The following is a 22209-nucleotide window of genomic DNA, read 5'->3' as shown; positions in this document are numbered from 1 at the left end:
CAGGTAAAGGTAGATTTTGTAAGTGCCAACAAACAGCATGGCACCATACTACAACAAACAGTGTATTTTATCTAAGTGTCAATGAAAACACACAGGTTACAAGTTAATTACCAACAATATTTTAAAAGCATACAATTAAAATGTAATTAAGTAGCCTAATATATTTCTTTTAAATGCAGTTTTAGAAATTGAACCCAGGGCTACTGTACACGAGGCAAGAGGTCTACCAACTGAACTACATCAAAAGCCCATTTGATTTCTTATGTTTGTTGCAGTGTTTTGGATTAAGTGCAAGTATGCACAGATCCTAACACAACCACTGAACATATAACCACCATTTATATGTTTCTATACCCGTGTGTGTTGCATTTGTGTATACATGTTTCTATTCAAGAGCAAATCCAAGAATGTGGGGACGGGATTCTGATGGCAGGTATTGTTCTCAATAGCTCTCACCCTGATTGTTTGAGACGGGGTCTCCCACTGAAGCTGGAGTCCAGCAATTTGGTTAGGCTGACTCACTAATGAGTTCCAGGCAGAGCAGCAAGCTCTGGGGCCCTACCTGTCTCTGCCTTCTCAGCACTGGGATAAAAGGCCCTAGCCACTGTGCCATACCCAGCTTTTGCCTGTCTGCTTAGAGAGAAACACAGTTATCAGGCTTGAGAGGCAAACATTTGTCTGACTGAGTTATTTCTTAATACCTCCCCATCTTTTTAAAACCCAGAGATAGTACAAGTTCCTTATTAAAAATTACAAAGTAAATTATGAAGTTATTGGTAAGAATAACGAAGGAAACACTCTAAGGAAGAAAAGAAAGACAAAATATTAACCCACTCACCCACTAATTTCAATATATACTTGAGAGCGATGCTAAATGGAGAACAGGAGGAAGGGATGGAAGAAGAGAGGGATGGGAAAAGGGAAAGGATGAAAATACATTGGTTTCTTTGTATGGGATAGAATGGGCAAGAAATGAAAACAACAGAAACAAGAAAGATAGATAATATTATCAGACAGAAAAGGAGTATTTGAAACATTCATCTCTCCTCCAGCTCTTATAGGGGTTACCATTGCTGGTTATATCTCCACCATGTGCTTCTCTCCCCTTTTCCTCTATCACCCCACCCGCGTGACTCAGAACTTCCTTTCCTTTAAAAAAAGGCCATATGTATATGACAACAATTAATGAAAAAAAAAACAGACCATGAATTTGAAAGAGAGCAATGAGGGAGGGGATCATGTGACAGTTTAGTTATAATCACAAGGAATAATTATAAAAATAACAAACAGAAGAGGCCAATATCATAAAAAAACCAAAATCCCAATATCACAGCAGCTAAGAAATCACTTTACACTACCTTTATACTACCTGTGGTTTGACTACAGCTGAATTAAAAAACTTAAGGAGCTGGCTAAGTGTGGTGGTTTGAATAACAATGTCCCATATAGGTGAACATATCTGAATGCTAAGTCATCAGAAAGAGGCATTATTTGAAAAGATTAGAAGTACTAAGGGTTGCGACCTTGGAGTAGGTGTGGCCTTGCTGGAGGATGTGTGTAACTGGGGGTGGACTTTGAGATTTCCAAAACCCTTGCCAAGCCCAGTCTCTTTCTGCTTGTGAATCAGAACATAAGCTTCTGGTTACTGCTGCAGTACTGTTTGCAGCCATGCACCCTGCCACGATAATAGTAATGGATTGATACTATAAAGTATAAGCAAGCCCCAAATTAAAAACTTCCTTTTATAAGAGTTGCCATAGTTGTGGGGTCTCTTCATAGCAATCAAACACTGATGAAGGTACTAACTGATGCTCTGTGCAAGAACATTACAGCCTCACCTGTTAGAAAGTGCTCACCAAGTTTTAGAGATGGAAAGAGAGTGGTAATAAAGTTATAAAGGTTAAGGTGTGGTAATACCACTTCTTGGAAAGAACGATGCCTTATGTGGAACCTTCTCCACAAGGCTGATCAGCTGATTAGAATTCTAATTAATTTGGAGAATGTTTCACATCCAGTGCCTAATTACAATTTATCATGGGCTATCTTTAGCCCACTTAATAGCCATTCCTTTCCCGTCACTCTGACCTAACATCCTTGTGATTATTAGGCAAATCCTTTAGAATGTATGAATAGACCATGAACTTCCACTAACCAAAAAAGCTAAGATCATCATCAGACAGCATGAGAACTATAACAGAGCTCTCCTGTTTACTGTGACCCACTCACCTGATGTTTACAACTCTGTATTTGATGTGTCTTTCTTATGACTTTCTTATTCAGTTTCTCTAAAAAAGTTCATGAAACTGTCACACACTGAAACATGGAAAGGGGAATAAGCAGAATCTGCATTCTCTGCCATGGTCATACACATGTGGCCCTAGATACACTATTTGTTATCCCGTCTTTGGGGTGTCAATTGTATTTTTGCATGGGTAAGTGAAGCCTGATGGTTTAGGGTTTTCCAGGCTCAATTCAGAAGTTTGTAGGCACTAAATTATGAGACTGAACACAAAGACGATTGTATTAAACAAGCACCTTCTTGTCATCTCTCAAGTACTTACGTCTCTAGCTGGGTCTCCTGCTAGAGCAAATCTACTTCTCTATACTTCAGAATCATGAAAAGGGGGAAAGCATGACAGCTTCACTGCACTCCAGACTCTTTTCTGCATCACAAACCACTGTCCATGTCGCTGCTGAGTGTGTCTTATCACTACTTCTCCAAGTAATAAAAGATTCTGTCTCTGACCTGTTTTCTTGCTGTTTCTTTCAACAGCCAGTGGTGTGTATGGGTAGTAAGTTGCACTTGGAAGTGGGTGTATTTCCACTCTTTCATGGCCGCACATGCTAAGTCAACTATGAGATGATGGCAGATACAGAAATCAACATAAGCTAAGCAGGTAGATATGGCGATTCCAAAACAAACAAAAACTCCTTGACAAGAAGAGCTTCGGCCTATACCTGTGTCATCACGTATTTAAATGTAGAAGGAAGATGGGTTAAGAAAAAGCACAAACAAATATTCAGGACTAAAATCGTATTACTTGCTTGAGAAAAATAAATAGAAAGAATCTAATAACCCAGAGTTTATTCATGAATTACATTAACTTCTCAAATATATTGTGTAAATTCCCCATTAATAACTGGGTACATTACTATGTGAACATTTTTTAGAGCTTCTAGCAACAGATATAACTGCCACACCCTCTTAGAGGAATAAAGAGAAAACAAAGTTACTTTATAAGATCTAAAGTGTTATCTTTAGAAATACAGTCTGCAATAGTTCCCAAAGTCTTTTTGTTTTAGGGAAAATGCAGTATTAATTTTCATTTAAAAGTCTACCTCCTTTAAAAAGGATTTTATTCTGATTATTAACTTAGATAAAACGGCTTCTTAATTCTGTAAATGCCAAATTCAAAGCTTGTAAGGAAGGTTGAGCCAGAAATATCAACTGGTTGACTACAAGTCACTAATTGGAAAAAGTAATCGTATACTTGAATTTGTGTGGTCTATCAGCAAATGTGTACCACCACTGACTGCACGCAACTACATTATTGCTACAAGACATTCTCTGTGAATTCTTCCCAAGATACAGCCTTTTTCAAACCCTTTTTGAAAGATCTGTGGGTCTCTGTCAGTCCACATCAGTGACCACAGAGGGGTTTCAAACTTCAGTCAGATTTTGGCTGTTCAATTAAAGAAAACCAAAACAAAAACCAATAAGTAAAACTAAGACTAACATACTTTTGACTAAGATCTATGTAATAATACCCATGTATACTAACAAACACATGATCCCAAAATGTTTACCTCTGCCAGCAAAAATATGACTTCTGGAGAAAAATATGGAGCTCCTATTTAATCACACATATGATTATTTTTGGAATGTAACTGATGTACTAAGAATTATGTTGAAAGTTGTTTAAATATTTATAATAACATTACACTTTTTTCCTGAGAAATGAAAAGGGTATATATCTAATTGAATTTGTGCATGCATATAGGTATGTGCACATTTACGAGTAAAATTTAGAAGTGAAAGACAGTAATGCTCATGAGTTGTGGTTAATATTATCATGTTATCTTTGAATTTCATGAAAATTTATTGTCATTTATGTTAATTCTATAACTTGTTTTTTACCTTTCAAAATAAGTAATAATCAGGATTTTTTTGTTTTGTTTTTCGAGACAGGATTTCTCTGTATTGTTTTGGAGGCTGTCCTGGAACTTGCTCTGTAGACCAGGCTGGCCTCAAACTCACAGAGATCCACCTGCCTCTGCCTCCCGAGTGCTGGGATTAAAGGCGTGCACCACCAATGCCCAGGTGTAACAATGATTTTTATAGGTTAAATTATACTTCACTTATATTGCCTATATTATTGAATTTATTCCATTAGTAGAATTTAAGTTGTTTCCAATGCTTGGCTATGATGAACAATATGAATATGGATACAAACAATATATGTGGCATCTACAGCACAGATGCAAGACTTCTTTCATGGTGCTTGCCATTAACTGGTTCCTAAATTAGTATATAAAATTACTGACAGCCAGTTTTAAAGTGAAGGAAAAACTTGAGGCCAATACACACTGAAACCATATGTATTATAGCTTTTATTTCTGTTCTAATATATATATGTATGCAAGATTGCTGGATCATACTGTAAATATTTTATTTCATATGTTAAGTATCACCATAAAAATCTGCAAGCCACTACCCTCCTCAAATAGAGGTGGAACTGATGAACCAAAGGACTAGAATGTTACTGAACTTAGAAGACATTAAATACATTTCGACCTCCATTATGTACTGTACCTACAGCCTATGCAACACCAAAATGTTCATCACAAGTCTTAAATGTTGCTAGCATAGGTGATTTTACATCATGCTTTAACTTATATTCCTCTGGCTACTAGTCCATCCAAGCAGCAACACCAAAATGGTCATCACAAGTCTTAAATGTTGCTAGCATAGGTGATTTTACATCATGCTTTAACTTATATTCCTCTGGCTACTAGTTCATCCAAGCATCATTTCATGTAATTGTTACATCATTTGTATTTACTTCCTCTTCTATGAATTGCCTATTTTATCTGCTTTCCTTATTTAAGGTGAGTTTTTCTTTTCTCAAAAACTTATCAGCTCTCTAGAAAATTTTGGCACCATGTCTTTGTTAATTTATGTTTTGTAAGTATAATCCCAAAAGTATTTACAGTTATTCATAAAGATTTCTCCTAAAATTTACATAGTCAAAGTCTCTTTCCCTTAAATGCTGGCCCTTTTGAGTCTTCAAGGTAATCTTTGTACTTCAATAGAGGTGTTTTACGTACTTCCTAAGGTTTGAAGTTGTTTTTGTCACTTCAGTATTTAGTTATTTGAAGTTAATATTTGTGAATGGTCTGAGGAGATGTATAATCTTTGTTTTAAGTTCTTCCTATGATCTCACTCTTGACATCAATCATTTAATATGCTCTTACAAAATTAGTACATGCTCAAACATTTCCTTCCTTTTAAAGTTCTAACTTCATGTTAATGAGACAAACAAATAAAACTGATGGTTAGAAATTTATTGATCTGGCTTTCATAGCATCAGGTAAAGCATTTCAATAATAGCTCCAATTTGCTTCAGTGAACTGCATGTTCTTTAATGGGAGTTTGGGTACTAGATACACTCATCAACACCAGCCTTTTACTGAAGCGTTAAGCTTGTATGGCTTCAGCATATTTTTGTCTGGTTACCAATAGCCAAGAGAACATTGACAAACTTTCCAAGCATAATGCTAATTATTGGATTTATCCACATACTTTACCAATATTTACCTTATCAGCAATTGTGGGACTCAGAGGTAGAGTCAGATGTGGTAGATCTCTGAGTTCAAGGTCAACCTGATCAACAGAATGAGTTCCAGGACAGCCAGGGCTACACAGTGAAACCCTGTCTTGAAACATGCAACCCTACCAAAAAATTTACATTGTTATTTGGGGCTATCTCACAATATGTAATATATGTATGCTTCAGGTGAAGTATGATTTTTATCTTCATGGAGAAAATACTTTTTGCTATTAGGTATACTTTGTTATTAACACACCTTCCTTTTTTTCTTCCAGTATTTCCTTGCCTTTCATTAACTGTAATGTCACTTCACCCTTTTCTGTATCCCGTGGATCTAGGTCTTATAATAATCTAAGCATCCTTGTGATTTTTATCCTTATTAGTTCTACCTTGCATTATTCCTTTTATATGTTTATTTCATGCTGACTTTTTTCTTTATTTCTTTCCTTGCTCTTAATTCTCCCCTACAACTTGGAATTTATACCTGACACTTCTAGTCTCTAGGCTTTCCAAATGACTTTATTATACAGACAATGCATGCCCTATGGTGGCTTGAAAGACAATGGCCCCCAAATGGACTGGCACTATAAGGAGCTATGACCTTGTTGGAGGAAGTGTGTCACTGTGGGGGCGGGCTTTGAGGTCTCTTGCTCAAGCTTCCCTCTATGTGACTGTCAGTTGACTTCCTCCTATTGCCTGAGCACTCTCAGCTCCAGCACCATGTCTGTCTGCATGCCGCCATGCTCCCCATCATGATGATAATGGACCACACTTCTGAAACTGTGGGCCCCCTCCACTAAATGTTTCTCTTCTAGAAGTTGGCATGTTCATGCTGTCTTTTTGCAGCAATAGAAACCTTCTTTAAAAATACTTCTGTAAATACATCCTTTAGAAGAGAGGACAACTGACTGTACACTGTGTGTTAATCATATTTTATTAATACAGTTTTAGGGGAAAATAGCTATACTAATAAAGCTATGCTGTTTTATACAGGTGTGTAACTAACCAGCTTTGAGCAGTACATTGTGAAACCAGAAACACTATCTGGCCTGTTAAGAAAACCCTGCCAGTCTGTTTTTAAAGTTCATTTTAAAGGAGTGTGTTGAGGCAGGGTAGATGGCACAGTGACTAAAGCATTTGTCCTGCAAGCCCAGCCACCTGAGTCTAATCTCCAGAAATCACATGAAAAAAAGCAGAACACAGTTAGCCCAAGACCTATAATCCTAGTGTGTTTCCCCTGGGAACTGGGAAGCAAAGACAGAACAATCTTCTGAAGCCCATGGTCGAGCTGGCCTGATGTTTGCAAGCTCTGAACAAGATAGAGCCTGTCTCAAACAAGCTAGAAGGCAAAAACTGACACCTAAGGCTGTTCTCTGAACACCAATGCACAAGAGGACACAAATCACACACTTACTCTTTGTTTCTTCAAAAATCGCCTAACTCTGCCCCTATTTTAGAAGACTATCAACATTAGAAGAATAGCTACGCTTTATCATCATATTTATATGATGCTTTGTACTACTGGCTTCCTCTGCTGAGCAGAAGTAATGCATATCTATGAAAACGATGGATTGGTAACTTGTCTTCTACTTTCAAGAAACAGAATATTTATTGTATATGCTTGTGGATACATGTGTTCGACTGCAAGAGCCCACAGAAGCCAACAGCATTGGATCCCCCTGGATTTGGAGTTACTGGTAATCATCACCTGCCCTAATTGTGTTGCTGGGAACTGAACTTACATCCTATGTAAGAGCAGCATGCCCTCTTAAATCACTTAACCAGCTCTCCTGCCTGATTACAGATTTTTCTGGTCTGGAAACACTTTAAGTACTGCTTTGAATGTTTATTGTACTTCATTTATTGTCCTCAAACTATTCTTTGTGAGTCTTGCTACAAAACAGGAAAGACTGTCTCACCCTGTTCCATTTTTCCCTCAACCACACTATGTCCCTGGATTGTCCTGTGAACACCTGCATTGAATAGGTAAAATACAGTTCACTCTAGTCCACTGTGTGTTTAACTTCAAAAACCACATTTCCCTTTCAACCACTCCGTTTCCTCTTATGTGGTAATTTCTAGTAGACTATATGTTTTTTTAAATCTATTTTATTTTCTTAGACATTTTGTGTCTTTCATATTTGTAGAATGTCTATGTCTATTTTGGTATCTCCTTGTTATATCATTATCCAACACCAAAGTTGTTTAGTGCTTGGGATTCCGTTCTTACTTTGCTGACTTTAGTTACTACGTGTTGGGGAAGTTAAGTTGCCATCATCTTTTAGCACAGAACCTCAGATTGAGCTCTGTAAATAAGCGGGGTTTTTTTTTCTAACCTCATCCAGATTAATTTCCCACCACCCCATACTTATTTTGAAAGCTTTATGTAATGTTCTTACTCTGTATAAGACCTGGTCTATAACTTCACAGCCCATGATGACTCTGCTTTCCCTCTTTATCTTTTAATTATTTTTGTCCTTGGTTATTTCCAATTTTTGAAAATGGCTCATTGGATTACTGAGAAAGCTTGGTAAGAATATAAGAAAAGAAGAATATATGAGCATTAAAGAAGTTGGATGAATTATTGTAGGGTAGATCTTCTGGAGTCCTCAGCGTTTAAGACTGTAAAGCTGAATAACAGATCTTACCTAATTTATGATATAGATCATCTACACTAATGTAATTATGTGTAACTTAGACATATGTTTTAGGTTCCAGGATTAAAGGAAGGCAATTGGCTATTCATATAAAATTAATTCTAAGAAAGCCGTCACACACATGTTAAAGTTTATAACATAAAAATGCCTCTGATAATAGACAGATATGAAATTTGACTATTTTTATAAAATTATTTTTGTCACATACTTACTTGAATGATGGCATAATCTTATGAGATGGAAATCTAAACATATATACTTTTATTTAAATGGCTATCTGGTACTGAAGAGCTGTGTGATGCTGCCTCGTTTGCTACTGTAAAAAGGATAATATATGTGGATATTTCAAGAATTAAGGAGGTCAAATCATATATTTGCCATATATCACACTTCCCTAGCAGTTGTATATCACTAATTTTAAATAGGATTTTCAGGAGAGTATGAAAATGCCTCAAGTACATTTATTCGGCAACGACTCATGAAGATCCATGTTCTAGCTTCTGTCAATATAACATGCTTCTATCAAGCATAAGGGAACGCCAATTTTCATAGCTCCTCTGAGAATGTAAGCGTTTCTATTCAGAGATGTTGGAATATGATGCTACAACCAAGTTGAATGAGAGTGAAGTGGAGGCATCCAATACAGGCTGGATGACTTGGCAGGGAAGGTGATGAATTAAATATGGAAGGCAAGATGTAGTTCTCAACCTCAAGTCTAGCCATTATTCCTCTAAGAACTCAATTTACATATGTATGCACATTGTTTTAATATTACCAAATCTAATGTGCTCAGGGATGTTATTTTGGTAAAGAGACTTTTAGTTTCCTTACCTATATTTTCCTTCAAAATATTGCTTAAGCTGTTGTTGAAAGCAGTGTAATGGTAATTTAAAATTTGAAAGTAAATTTTACAATGACTTTTAATTGGGCAATGTTTTAAGTTACATATGACAAATGCTTAATTTTAAGTGAAAGCAACACATTCCTTAGTGTATTTATCAGTAATACAAAAATGAAATATAAAATCATATTAAATATGAATAGCTGTAGATATCTACTTTTAAAAAATTATATTTTATTTCTGTTCACCTTATTTAAATAGCTTTATATACCCAACTCAATGTTTTTCAAGCTATTTTATATGTTGCATATTTTTGTTTCAGGCCTTGAGAGATCTCATTAAAAAAAAAAAGCTTAAATGCCTTGCTCTTGGGAGTTTTATTTCTTTCAACATTCATGTATACTCAAGTTTTTTAAGCCTGAAATACATCTCTGTAATACAAGTTTCACTAAACTCAAGTTTTGTTTTGTAAGTATTTACTTTTTGTCTGGTGTCTCTAACTACATAACTGGAATTTAACTCTCAATGCTTTCTAGGAGTGGGTGTTGTCAGAAGCAGGCTAGTCTTTGCTAAGCAAACAAATACAGTAATATCTAATATGTTGCGAATGCATGCCTTGCTTAGGTATGTTTACCGTCATGTGGAGGCAGTAAGACTGCTTTCAGGAAACTGCTGATAGCTTGCTTCAGCATCAGGAATGAACAGAAAATAATTTCTTTAAAAAACAAACAAACAAACAAACAAAAACTGTAAAAGACATTCTCGAGCTCCTGTAACATTTCCATAATGAACCAAGAAGGGAAATATTTCAAATGCATATTCACACAATTTGGTGGGAATTCAAAAGCATGTGGTTCTCAGTTTCCCATATAATATTTTTCCTAATAACTAGCAAATTCCCACAAATGTAAAAACAAATAAAAATCCTAGTAAACTGATTACTCAATGAGTCCCAGTCTGTAAAAGAAATCACATTGGTTTTATTCTCGCATCACCACCCGTCATTTTACAATGGCACTTAAGAAGATAGGTGAACATAGCACACTCTGCTCTGGCAGGAACAGTTCAGCATTAGAACTCAATACCAACTGTTACTTGCTGGTACAATATGATAATGGACAAACCTCCCCTAACGAGGAATCTAAAATAGCCCGGTGGCTATGCAGGCGCTCACGATTGACCAGTTCCTCCCTTCTAAACCATCCGCCTTTAGAGAGGAACAGAAAGCACTTTTATCCCATGGGTAACATCACTCACCCTTCAGTACTTTGCTACAGACTGCTTGGTCTGCAAGCTCTACGGTAAATAAAACACTTCAACTAGCACAGTGGGTCTTTATCACAAGATGATATAGATGTAAGTTTTTTTCCCAAACATAATTTGAGTATGCACATTGTGTTTTCTTTCCTTGAAGTGATATAATGTTCTTTCTATTTCTCAATCATAAGGCTAAACACTGAAAAACCAGTGGATAGAATGGCATTGGTGGTTCAGTGGTAGAATTCTCGCCTGCCAGTGGACAGAATGGTATCTACCCAGTGTTGGGAGTAGGTAAGTAACAGGCTAGCAGTTGGCTGAGTTAATTCCCTGTTTTAGGGAAAGACAACTCATATGTCCCATGTGAAACTTGTTTGTTCAACACATAAAAGTTAGCCTTTGGGGCACATCACCTCTTTCATTCCTCCTCTGGTGTTCTGGATGTCTGTGTCTGAGGATGTCTACATTTGATGTATAAATATAATGTTATTTTATGAATTTCTGTCTGCACCTTGTTGGTTCATAATTTCTTCAGGGGTTAACATGTGCTAATATTATGCATGCTGTTGTTAATGTTATTTAAAAGAATCAATCTATTAATTCTTGTTTTTCTATTGCATTGAGCAATATACCAGAAAGGAAAATACAAATTACCAGTCATTTTAAAATGCAGAACCAGTCTTTCAAATACATGTATTATCCCACTGAGCAATGCAAAGTAAGAATGAATCTTATCAGTAAAGAGAAAAAATGGTTTCATTTTGAAAAAAATCATAAAAAAGTTGCAAAGTCAAAATACTATGCAACTAGTATTAATCACATTGCTTAAATGAACAGACACCAAAGGATGGGGAGAGGGGAGGGAAAAACAGAATATGTTCTTCTATGTGGAAAGCCTTAGAGCTCCAAGTATGATCTCAGAATAACAAAGGTGCTAATGAAGACAGAAGCCCTATGTGAAAAGCCTCCAAATACAATGTTGAAAATTGTAAGCCCACCAAAATATGCATGGGTTGAAAATGCTTTCTATTATAATTACAGAAGCTGGCTCAACACCCTACTTGTTCATGATATTTTTACCTCTGACAACATAAAACATATCAATCTCCAAGCTTTAAGGGGCATTCAGGACACATTAAGTGCTCTGCCCTCCTGCTATTGTCTAGCTGGCTCGCACAGCAGTCAGCACAAACAGCATTCAGAGCTGACAAGCATCATATCTGTGTGATTGAAATGATTTGCTAAAACAGGTTGTGTTCTAGCTGTTCTACTTGCCAATTTTGTTTTTTTACAGCAAAATTCCTTCTTATTGGATGAAGTAATAGATGGGATAAAAGTTACTCCCTTACTGACAATTAAGGAGAAATACAAAATTCATTTGACCAACAGATACATTAAGATTATAAGCATTATTCTTGCTTTAGTATTTGTTCACTACACATGTATCAACTATATAGACCAAAACCAAACTGAGTTAATGTTTGCAACAAAGATGAATGTCAAATTTTAATTGGATGAAGTAATAACTTATAGAAATAATCTAATGACAGCTAAACACAAGCTGGGTGTCTATTCTGTTCATAGTATTCTGTATGGGATGAAAAGGGGTCAGGAAAGACAAGACTGCTGTACTCTGTTAATTGCACACAGCTAGCTTTGAATCTTTATGTGCAGTTGGTCATTAACTCTACTATATATCATTACGGACAGATAAAGGAGGCTCAGGAAGATTAAGTAACTTGCAAGTTACTATCACTAGTAAGAGGACTGGGTCCTCAGGACCCACATGTTGGAAGGAGAGACCTAACTCCCAAGTTGTCCTCTGACCTCTACACAGATTCCACATGACTTCCGGACACCTGACACACAAGTAAAAAACATGTCTTTTCAAAGTCTAAGTTCGGGAATTTCAAGTAGGTAAGCACCAGTTCAATTGTAGCTCTTCTCAACCCCAGCTTGCTGTACTTGTAATGTTGTACTGCACAAAACACTGTGAAGACTAAGTGAGACTTTGAGTATCCAGTAGTCAGGGTCGAGAGAAAAGCTCAACCACTGGTGTGTGCTTGGAGTTTCCTCCTGTTGACGGCGCCAGCAAAAATAAGGCTTAAGGAAACTACACTGTTCCTCCATGAACAAGGAAGGTGACTACATAGCTTTTCATTGCTTTGCTTCCAAAGCAAAGATATTTCTAAAATGTAATCCTTATTTCCTGGGAAGCTGGATCAGTAGCTCTAAATAGACTGACACCAAGTGAGCACAGTGCCTTACTGTGGAAGAGAAGGACAGCAACAGAACCTTCGCTCTGATGGAGGGGTGAGTTAAAGCAATGCCAAATGAACAGCTGTTTCACAGAGGCTACAAGATCTTAAGAATTTCCCCTCTTGGTCTACATGGTTGGTGGCAACAATCTGGAACAGATGTTGCCTCTTTAGCTAGTGTCACAAAGCTCTTAGAGAACAAGAGAGTAAGCTTGAAGAGTAATCTTGAAGAGTAATATCTAATGACTCAGTTGCGACTACAGTGATAACTTAGGAGAAATGATGTGACTTGCTCAATGGTATGGTACAAGAATTTGACGACATAGCTTTTAATTGCTTCTGTTCAAAAGCAAAGGCATTTCTCAACTATAAATATTTCATATAAATTCATCCAATTAAATTCCTGTAAGTAAAACTGGTCATGATTTGTATTTTGGGAGCAGAAGCAGATTTCAATTTAGTCCCACTTGCAAGTATTCTAGATGACACACATTTAGTAGTTTATGCAATTCAGGTTTATATAGTACAGAATCAGGAGCGAGCCAACCTATGGCAGCATGCTAGCTCCTTGCTAGCTATACAATGACGGCCCAATCGGATTTCTTTATGGCTTAATCTTATCTTTAAAATAGGCACTCTAAGTATTTACACTACATCTAGTTGTGGCTTAAACAAGTGAAGATGGAACCAGGCAAATGTTGACCACAACTGCTTTAGTTGTCAAAGCATGGCATCCACTGAGTACCTGGTTCCAAACATTTACCAATTTTAGTGATGCATTGTATTAGACACACAGGGGTGAATGCGGCAGACCCAGATCTTAGGAGAGGAAGGAAAGCCTGGGGAAGATGAGTGATGAGTGGAAGAGGGCGAGTGCAGTGATGCAGTAAACTAAGACGAGGAGCAGTATTTCAGGCACGGAACATGGAGGGTGGAGTGGTACGAACTAGAGAAAGCACTGCATGGAGACCCAGTAGCTGAGCAGTTAGGTCTGGACCAAGGACCTGGTACTTACAAAATAAACCTTGATCACTTATGTCCAGAATACATCAATGTAAGTAAACAAAGCAATAGTGACATAAATCTGGAAGCCAAGTCTACCATTCTCAAACTGCAAACATTTTAAAGTTTACTTCTACTAAGCATGGTGCATCATGAGTCATTAGATAATTCTAAACAATGTTTTCTCTCTCTCTCTCTCCCTCCCTCCCACCCACTCTCTCCCCCCTTCCCTCCCTGCCCTACAACACACAAGAAAGTAAAAGTACATATCTAGTAATAAAGACAATTTAAACTAAATTTTTAGAGAAAACAGAACAAGAAGTGTTAGTAAATGTGCATGTTGTTGTTTTCCTTTCAAATGAAGGGGTTTCATTAAAAGCTCATCAAATCATTTGGAAGTAATTATAACCATCCAACAAAGTTAGCAGTGAAGTTCCCTATGATTAAAGATTAAATACCAGCTCTTCAGCCAAATCGTCTATTTCTTTATACTGCAAACTTTTTAATCCTCACAAACATTTGGTGAAATATAGAAATGACTTCCCCATTTATTAAGAATAACAATTTTTTTCCTTGCTGTACTGTATCCCTGTCTCCCAAGGGAGGCAACAATACCTTCTCACTTTAATATGAGTGTGGTTTTTTTTCCCCCATCTAATCAGCTAATACTTTTCAAAAGATCTTTTTAATACTTAAATGAAAGGATTCTACCTCAAAGACCTGACCTCACTATTAAAGTGTCTGAAGCAAACGGTAGGAATGTAAAACCTACTCAAAAGGAAATCGCAGGGAGCTTATTGTACAATGCATTAAAAAAGGAGGGAAAAAAGCTTCCCAGGAGCTGCATGGAATTTGGTAAAATTATACCACAAAAATACAAATTGATCTTAAGCATAAAGAAGCAAATTCATAGCCCAAAACTTATTATAGACGTGCTCTGTAATCAGCCAGGAGGGGGCCTTTATGAATACCATCAGAATTTGTCACTTTTTCAATCAAAATTTCAGATTACAGTTTCATGTTAAAAAAGGGCCCAAAGAGAACAAACTACATGTTTTTCAACAGATTTGAAATTTGAAAAAGTTAAAGCTACCATACAGCACCAGAAAAGGTAGGTTTTATTGTGCAAAAAAAAAAAAAAAAAGACAAGAGAATTAAATAAGACAGGAACAGAAATAACAGTCAAGAAACTATTTCAAGGACACTTTTCAGGAAAACAGCTGAAGAAAACGGCCCATACCATGAATGTAGTTCTGAAGTTGTTCAGGTCATTAAAGAAGTCCTCCACGGAGACCTTCTTCATGTCAACAGCATAGTAGGCCATTGCACTGTGGTGCAATTGTGTCATGCTGTCTAGGAGCTCTGAGAGACTTGCATACTGCTCTTTTGTGTCGGTAACAAAGCTGTACATATTTTAGTTAAGGATTTTTGAAAGTGATCCTCCGTGAGAGGAAATGAAAACATTTCTAATTGCATATTTTATCTACCTTTTAGTTACCATCAATACATCTTCCAAACTCAGCAAGGCTGTCAGAGATTCCTCCCAGAATCTCTATGGCATACAACAAAGAAACTGTAATTGAATTTCAAGTTAACTTTGGCAAATAGCCCCGTACATGTTTAAATGTTGAATATTTTTTGTCTTTCATAGTACACTTCAAGAAATTTTCTTCTGATCTGTCATAATAGTAATCTATACCATACAGCTTGTGAAATGACTTCAGTTCAGTAGTTAAGAATGAGCGAATAGAATATAATGAAATAAAAAATACCAGCACCAAGAAAAGTGAATTAAATGACTTAAGGTAAATGTATAGTTCCTGTGGGTGGTGTGCTTATAGACAAGCCTTCATTTCTCTGCCTTGACTTTCTTAACTGTAAAACTGGAGGTATAATGTCACCTATGTCACACAATTAATGAGCAGATAGTCAATTTTAGCAACTTGCCAAGAAAAGTGATCAGGTAATTGGGAATATATATAAACACTTGGAATTGTTATTGCTCACTTAATTTAAACTTAAGATTCTAAAATCAAGATGGTTTCAAAAGGTTATTAATAACTTCATTATGCAGGAAAATAGATGCTTTAAATTCTTTTCTGAAAAAATTCTATATAGTTTCTTCTACATATTACATGACTAAAATGTATCCTTGCAAACATAAAACACATTAGGCAAAGATAGAGATAGACATATGAAATTTTTCTCACACAAATTTCTGACAATATAAAATCAGATGATTTTGAAAGTCATTATAGTAATATGAGGATGGTGAGTCACTGGTAGTAAAAGATATTTCCTAAACAGACCACAGACTAGCCTTTATTTCATTAATAAAACAAAACAGGACTTGTCCATTTAAAATCCCCACACCATGTTTTGTGGAAAGACTCTTAGAGTAAGATTCCCCAGATAGTTCTAACAATGGCTTATTTTCAACACCGGTGGGGAGGGTTTCCTCAAAAAGGGACTGATGAAAAGTCAGGGAAACTCTATTCACAAAATAGCACGTATGCATGTACTTCAACACACAGTTGAGATGTAATGTAATATTCTAAGAGGAAATGCTTGGCTGAGGCTCTCTGGGTTATTCCATACTTCTTTTCAGCCTTTATAGCTGCCTCCAAAGTTTTTAGTTTTAACAATAGGCATTGCACAAATATTACTAATTTTCTCCCAACATGTGGGAAAAACACACATTGTCAAGAATCCATTTGTTAAACAGTCTAAAACAAAGCAATGCTACTTTGTAGATTTTGAGGTAAGAACTTTAAGTAAGGAAACATCCAAAGTGCATCAGCATATACTTAGAAAAACAGTGCAATTACATTGAAGGATGGGATGCAAAAGATGACGAAGAGCCGGACCTATGGAAATGACATGGTTTTGTCCTCACAGTCTGGGGTTTTAAAGTTAATTTTCTTATCACTATTGTGTATTAGACAATTTATTCCAAAAGGAAATGAAGTGGAGCTTTGAATAATGGGAATTACCCAAAATAACAGTAAAGCCAGCCATGATTAAAGTAAGACAGTTTTGGAAATAGGCAAATCAATTCTTAGACTCTTTAAAGAAAGACTGTGATAGACTGGGACAAACAGCTACATGGATAGAGTACACCATTTTAGTGTTGTGGGCCCCGTCTTTTAAGGGGCAGTGAAAGAAAGAAACCTTAACATCTGCTAAAAGAAAAAAAAATCCAAACTAGACGTCCTTGGACCAGCTCTTAAACCCAAAATGTCAGAGCCTGGTATCCTGGCTACCATCTGTAATCTCAACACTTGATGGGCTGAGGCAGGATTACTAGCACTGGGTTTCAGTGTGTGTGGATTTCTGTCTCCAAAAAAAAAAAAAAAAAAAGAAGTCAATGTACACATCATTAATAGATACCTTGTATCATTTTTACCAGCATCCAGTTCTATAAATGTTCAAAAAAAGCATAGAAGATAAGCAAGAAAATAAGCTTTGGATAAAATCAATGCAAAATTATTGACATTCACATATTACATGTACCTCATGTTTAGAGAATTCTCTTTCTTTCTTTGTCTTTATGAAAACGGAGAACTGCTCAAATATTTCAGCTTGAATCACTGTAATTGTGCTATATGGAAGATACATGATATGCAGATCTGTAGCTAAAGGACAACTTAGAATGTAGTCATTGTCTACCACTACTGCTGATTGCCACACTTCTATCATTTCATAGACAATTATTATATTGCCATCATTGGAAACACACTGCTTCCAAGGATTGGGGAAATAGCTCAAGTGAATAAAGGGCTTGCTGTGGCAGCATGACTACTTGAGGGATGATCCCTAGACCCATGTAAAAAATCAGGTGCAGGAGCATAGAACTCTAATCCCAGAACTGGGAGGTGGAAACAGGTATGTTTCTGTAGCTCACTGGCTAGGTAACCAACCTTAGCCATATGGGTAAGTTTTTGGTTTAGCAAGAGACCCAGTCTCAAAAGCATAAGCTAGATTGAGGAGAAATCAACTTCTAGCTTCCATGTGCACAAAATATTGCTTGTGCACATGTGTGTGGATGTGTGTGTGTACATGATACACACAATGAGAGACAGAGGGAAGGAGAGAGGGAGGGGGAGAGACAGAGACAGAAAGACAGAGAGAGAGACAGAAAGACAAAGACAGAGAGAACCACAATCCTGTCATTATTATAATGTTCAAGGACCAACTTCAGTGAGATCTATACATCTAGTTACTTTGATAAACCTTCTTTAGAACCCAGGATCTAGCCAAACATTCATTTCAGTAAATATTCATATGTTCACTGCACCTCTAGGTACTAAATAAAACTATATGTAACAAGATAGTGGGGTATTTAGTTCAAGCCTCTTAAAGTCATCATGAATAAGTAGGAAAAGCAAAGATTAAAAAAATTAAGAAAAATAACACAGAGATGGTGGCCACAAAAGAGAAACTCAAGAAAACAGTACGCAGCTACTCAATGATCCAATGTCTTCAGCTAGTTTATACACTGTGCAGCACTTTTTTTCACCCACTACAATATTGTAGTTTTACTTCCTTAATGAAGTTCCCTCCCCTGCCCCAAAATGGTTTTCTGATACTTTTCATACAAAATGTGCCTTCCACAATGTTAACATTGTAGACAAAGGTTATTCAGTGAATTTACTGGTTCTATTTAAGATCTACTCTGTAGTTTCAGAAATGCCTAGACGTTGCTGGGTCCAGAACAATTGAACCATGTAAAGTGAAAATGAAGTTGAATTTTGATGATGACATTTAGAAACACGGGAAAAGTATCAAGAAATGTGTTATACAATTTGTGCTGAATGCAAAAAAATACAGATGTTTAGTAAAGTAATTTTTCTTAAAAGATTAGGAGGAGGAGGTAGGGAGAATGACACTTGGTAGTTTTCTGAAATGAAGAAGGGCTGTGCAGATTTAAGGCCAAAGAAAGTAACCGGCCACAGTATGGCATGAACCTTGGCATTTTCTCATATTTTTGGGTGATGACAATGCACACCTCACACACTTCCCATTCACCAGCAGGTACGTATACTCTAAATTTGTGTTTTACATTTTTCAGATAAATGTTTGGTTCTGGCCAGGCTTAGAAACTGGAAAACGGCCAGGCGGTGGTGGCGCACGCCTTTAATCCCAGCACTTGGGAGGCAGAGACAGGCGGATCTCTGTGAGTTCGAGGCCAGGCTGGACTGACAGCCTCCAAAACAATACAGAGAAACCCTCTCTCATAAAACCAAAAAAAAAAAAAAGTAACTGGAAAACAATAATGTAGCACAGGTATTGTGGGAAGACGCAGACACACCAGGTGAGAATATACTGAAAGAATAAGAACATTTCTGAATGAATGCCATTAGTGAAATATTATACAACAAAAGTCTGTTTCTTTAAAACACTTCAATTAAAAGGTCATTTAATACTTTATTGATCAATAATTGTTTAAAGTGGGTATTTACATGTAAAGATGCATTTTTAACAAACTAAATGATATACACTATGTTTCCATAATTGGCTGTAGAACTAAGAGTTCTTGATATGGGCTTCAACTCGTATGCTTTAAACACAACATGTAAACAAAGCATTAATGACAAACTTTAGCTAGTTTGTTTTTATTCATTGTGCATTTTTGCTTCTAAACCCTTCTATTTTCTGAATTCCAGGAAGCTCACAATTTGCCATTTTAATAAGTTCTCTATAAATGCATTTAATATTCAAAATCTAACTTGTCAGTCCTAATTAAAGTAAACAAAGTCTTGCAATGAATGAATTTAATTACTTCAAAACTAGTATGTCTAACTAAGATGAAAAGCAAACGAATGCAGTCTAATCTTGGCAAAGGATATTTATGATTATAAGCTTTGTCAATAGCAAAGTGCACCAACTGTTCATATAGCTGAGTTCCAAGAGACACATGCATGCTAATCAGTTCATTAGAGGCTTCTAGGTGGTGATATTTAGCGGCAGGATATAGTAGCTCTCCTGTCCATGGAGTGTAATTTTACTCATAATGAAAAACTGTTTCCAGCAAAGTCTCATCTTTCCTGCTTATGATTTCCTGCTGGCTGCGTTTTATGAGCTGCACATCTTTCAGGAAGTCAACATCATTCGGGGCTTGTGTCGTGTGAATACGGGTAGGGCTATGTCCTGAGACTGTCTGCTGAGCAGGATTTTACTTGAAGCTTAGGAATTCATGCTAGTTTGAGAAGCCCAAACTTCCTAATTAGCCAATCACAGTGTATGACGGAAAGCTACATCAGATAGAAATCTTTTCTAAGATGTTCTTTTATATCTATGGAGAACAAAACAGAACAAGTTCTGTTAATGATACTTATGGGTTACAAATAATCACATGTGTATTTCTTAACCTGATAAAATGATTGAGAAGCAAATCCAAGAATAATTATAAAAATACAACTACAGTGTATAATTTGTCATTTGAAAGGGTAGTGTAAATCTATACTTCCCATGATATTTACTTAATCTTTAATCTAAAAACAAAAAAAATTGATCCCAAGTCTAATAATAGCCACAATCTCTTTATAAAGAAGCTGGGTGTTGAGAGAAAACAAACACATTATTCTCAAGTGATTGCTACTCAATGCATTTTTATATTTCCTGACAGAGATAGAGAAAGAAGATAAAATTCAACTAATTCACAATTAAGCTGAAAGCACATATAATAAAGTCTATGACAAATCAAATAATAATTTTCTGTTTCACTAAATCGCAAGGGAGAAGTGGAAAGAGTCATTTTATTTCAAGTACACCAGTTTAAAATATTATGGAAGTCTATTTATAAGTCCTCATTTTATAACTGGGTTGTCCTTTCATATAGAATTCAGACATCCATATGGGATTTTAATAATGCATTATCACAATATTTCATTACAACAGAAAAGATATCCATTACAGATTTTATACTGTGGTCTGCAAAAATACTCAACATTAGCTTCAGGAAATAAAGAAGTTCATTACTTCAGTTACTAATTAGAGACTAAGCTACTAAGTTACTGGCAACAAAGATAAGTGAATACAAAGCAAACTCTAAATCAAATTAGACACATGCATCAGTTATTAATTTACATGCATTGCTTTCAATTTCATTTTGAGTTAGGCAAAAGCACACATAAGCAGTAATTATACAAGCTTCTTTTTTTATTTGGAATGTCAGTCTTTCTAAGGGAGATAATACATTCTGTGAAGTCAGATTTAACGTCTAATGCATATCAGTCCTTGAGCTTGGTAGTCATTCTGGGTTTTTATAGAGTCTATATCTGACTCCTGAAATAGTTCAAAGTAGCTAAATCACATTTCATGACAGTAAGCTCAAACTTCCTCAAACTAAGTTTTAATATTCTTTATCAGTCAAACAGAAGAGACAAGATGGAAAAAATTCTAATATTCAAGAAGATGGAAGAAAGAAATCCTTGGAGAATTATTCATGATAAAATACACCTTAGTTAATTTACCTGAAAGATAGAAGTCAAGCAGTCAATAATTTGGCACTATGTAATATACTTCAATTATACAAATATACTTAGAACATTAAAAAGTTTGTAAATCCAGTTGACTACAGCTTATTTAGATATCAAAAGGATATGGACATCTTTATCACAAACTTGTCATGCAAGTCCTCAGGAGGGGGAAAGGTTTCCAAATTCTTCTCAAGCTGTTGAAGCTGCCTTCCCATCTGCTTCAAATTCTTTTCCAGCATTTCTACAGAGACTAAAAGAGAGCATATTAAATGCCTTGAAAGGACAAAATTATAATATATAAAAGGTAAAACAATCAGTAACAAAACATTTGTAGAAAAACCCTCATAGTATGAAAATTAATTCTAAAAAAATTTCATCAAATTTAATTTCTAACCTGTTGAATTTTAAATCCAGATATAAAGTAAATTAAACAAGTTCCTACAAAACCAATGCTACTTAAGAAAAAAATTTAAAAACAGATAAGGATAAAGGAAGTAATTAATTTGAAATACTGAAATCAAATAAAATTGCTACATTTTCTAAGGAGAGAAAAGATAGAAGAGGGCATGTAAGATGACAGCAACACTCTTTAACCAGGACCTAGGCACTGCCTATGTTTATAATCATCTAATCACTGACAGGCGCCATCTTTGAATTGAATCTGCCTAACAGTACACATGGACAACCACAGGAACCAAGAGCAGTGACACCTTGCAGCAAACAGTAAGCATTAAAAATTAATTCTCAAATCTCTTCACAGTCAGTCACTTTTACATGACTAAGGTAAGAAGTTATTATAGAAAGGAGACAAAGCAGCCTTAAATCAATATTTTGAATATTGATTTGCCTTAGGTTTAGACAAATTTTAATGAATGAGAATTA

General features: G+C 35.9%; 1 protein-coding gene across 3 annotated transcripts in view; it reads right to left on the bottom strand.

The window, feature by feature from the left end:
• The window catches only part of Diaph3 (diaphanous related formin 3), a 433102-nt gene that overhangs the window by 143048 nt on the left and 267845 nt on the right, over positions 1-22209 (bottom strand). For all 3 annotated transcript variants that reach the window (XM_040754912.1, XM_040754964.1, XM_040755016.1), the window contains 2 exons: positions 21453-21577; positions 15087-15251 (listed from right to left, as the gene is read on the bottom strand). In XM_040754912.1, coding sequence (XP_040610846.1) covers positions 15087-15251; positions 21453-21577 — 290 coding nt within the window. The remainder of the gene's footprint in view (positions 1-15086; positions 15252-21452; positions 21578-22209) is intronic.

This window comes from Mesocricetus auratus, unplaced genomic scaffold, assembly GCF_017639785.1.
Source record: "Mesocricetus auratus isolate SY011 unplaced genomic scaffold, BCM_Maur_2.0 Super-Scaffold_2245, whole genome shotgun sequence".
Classification (NCBI taxonomy): domain Eukaryota; kingdom Metazoa; phylum Chordata; class Mammalia; order Rodentia; family Cricetidae; genus Mesocricetus; species Mesocricetus auratus.
The sequence above is the reverse complement of the archived record's forward strand: the minus strand, read 5'-3'. Positions and strand labels throughout refer to the sequence as shown.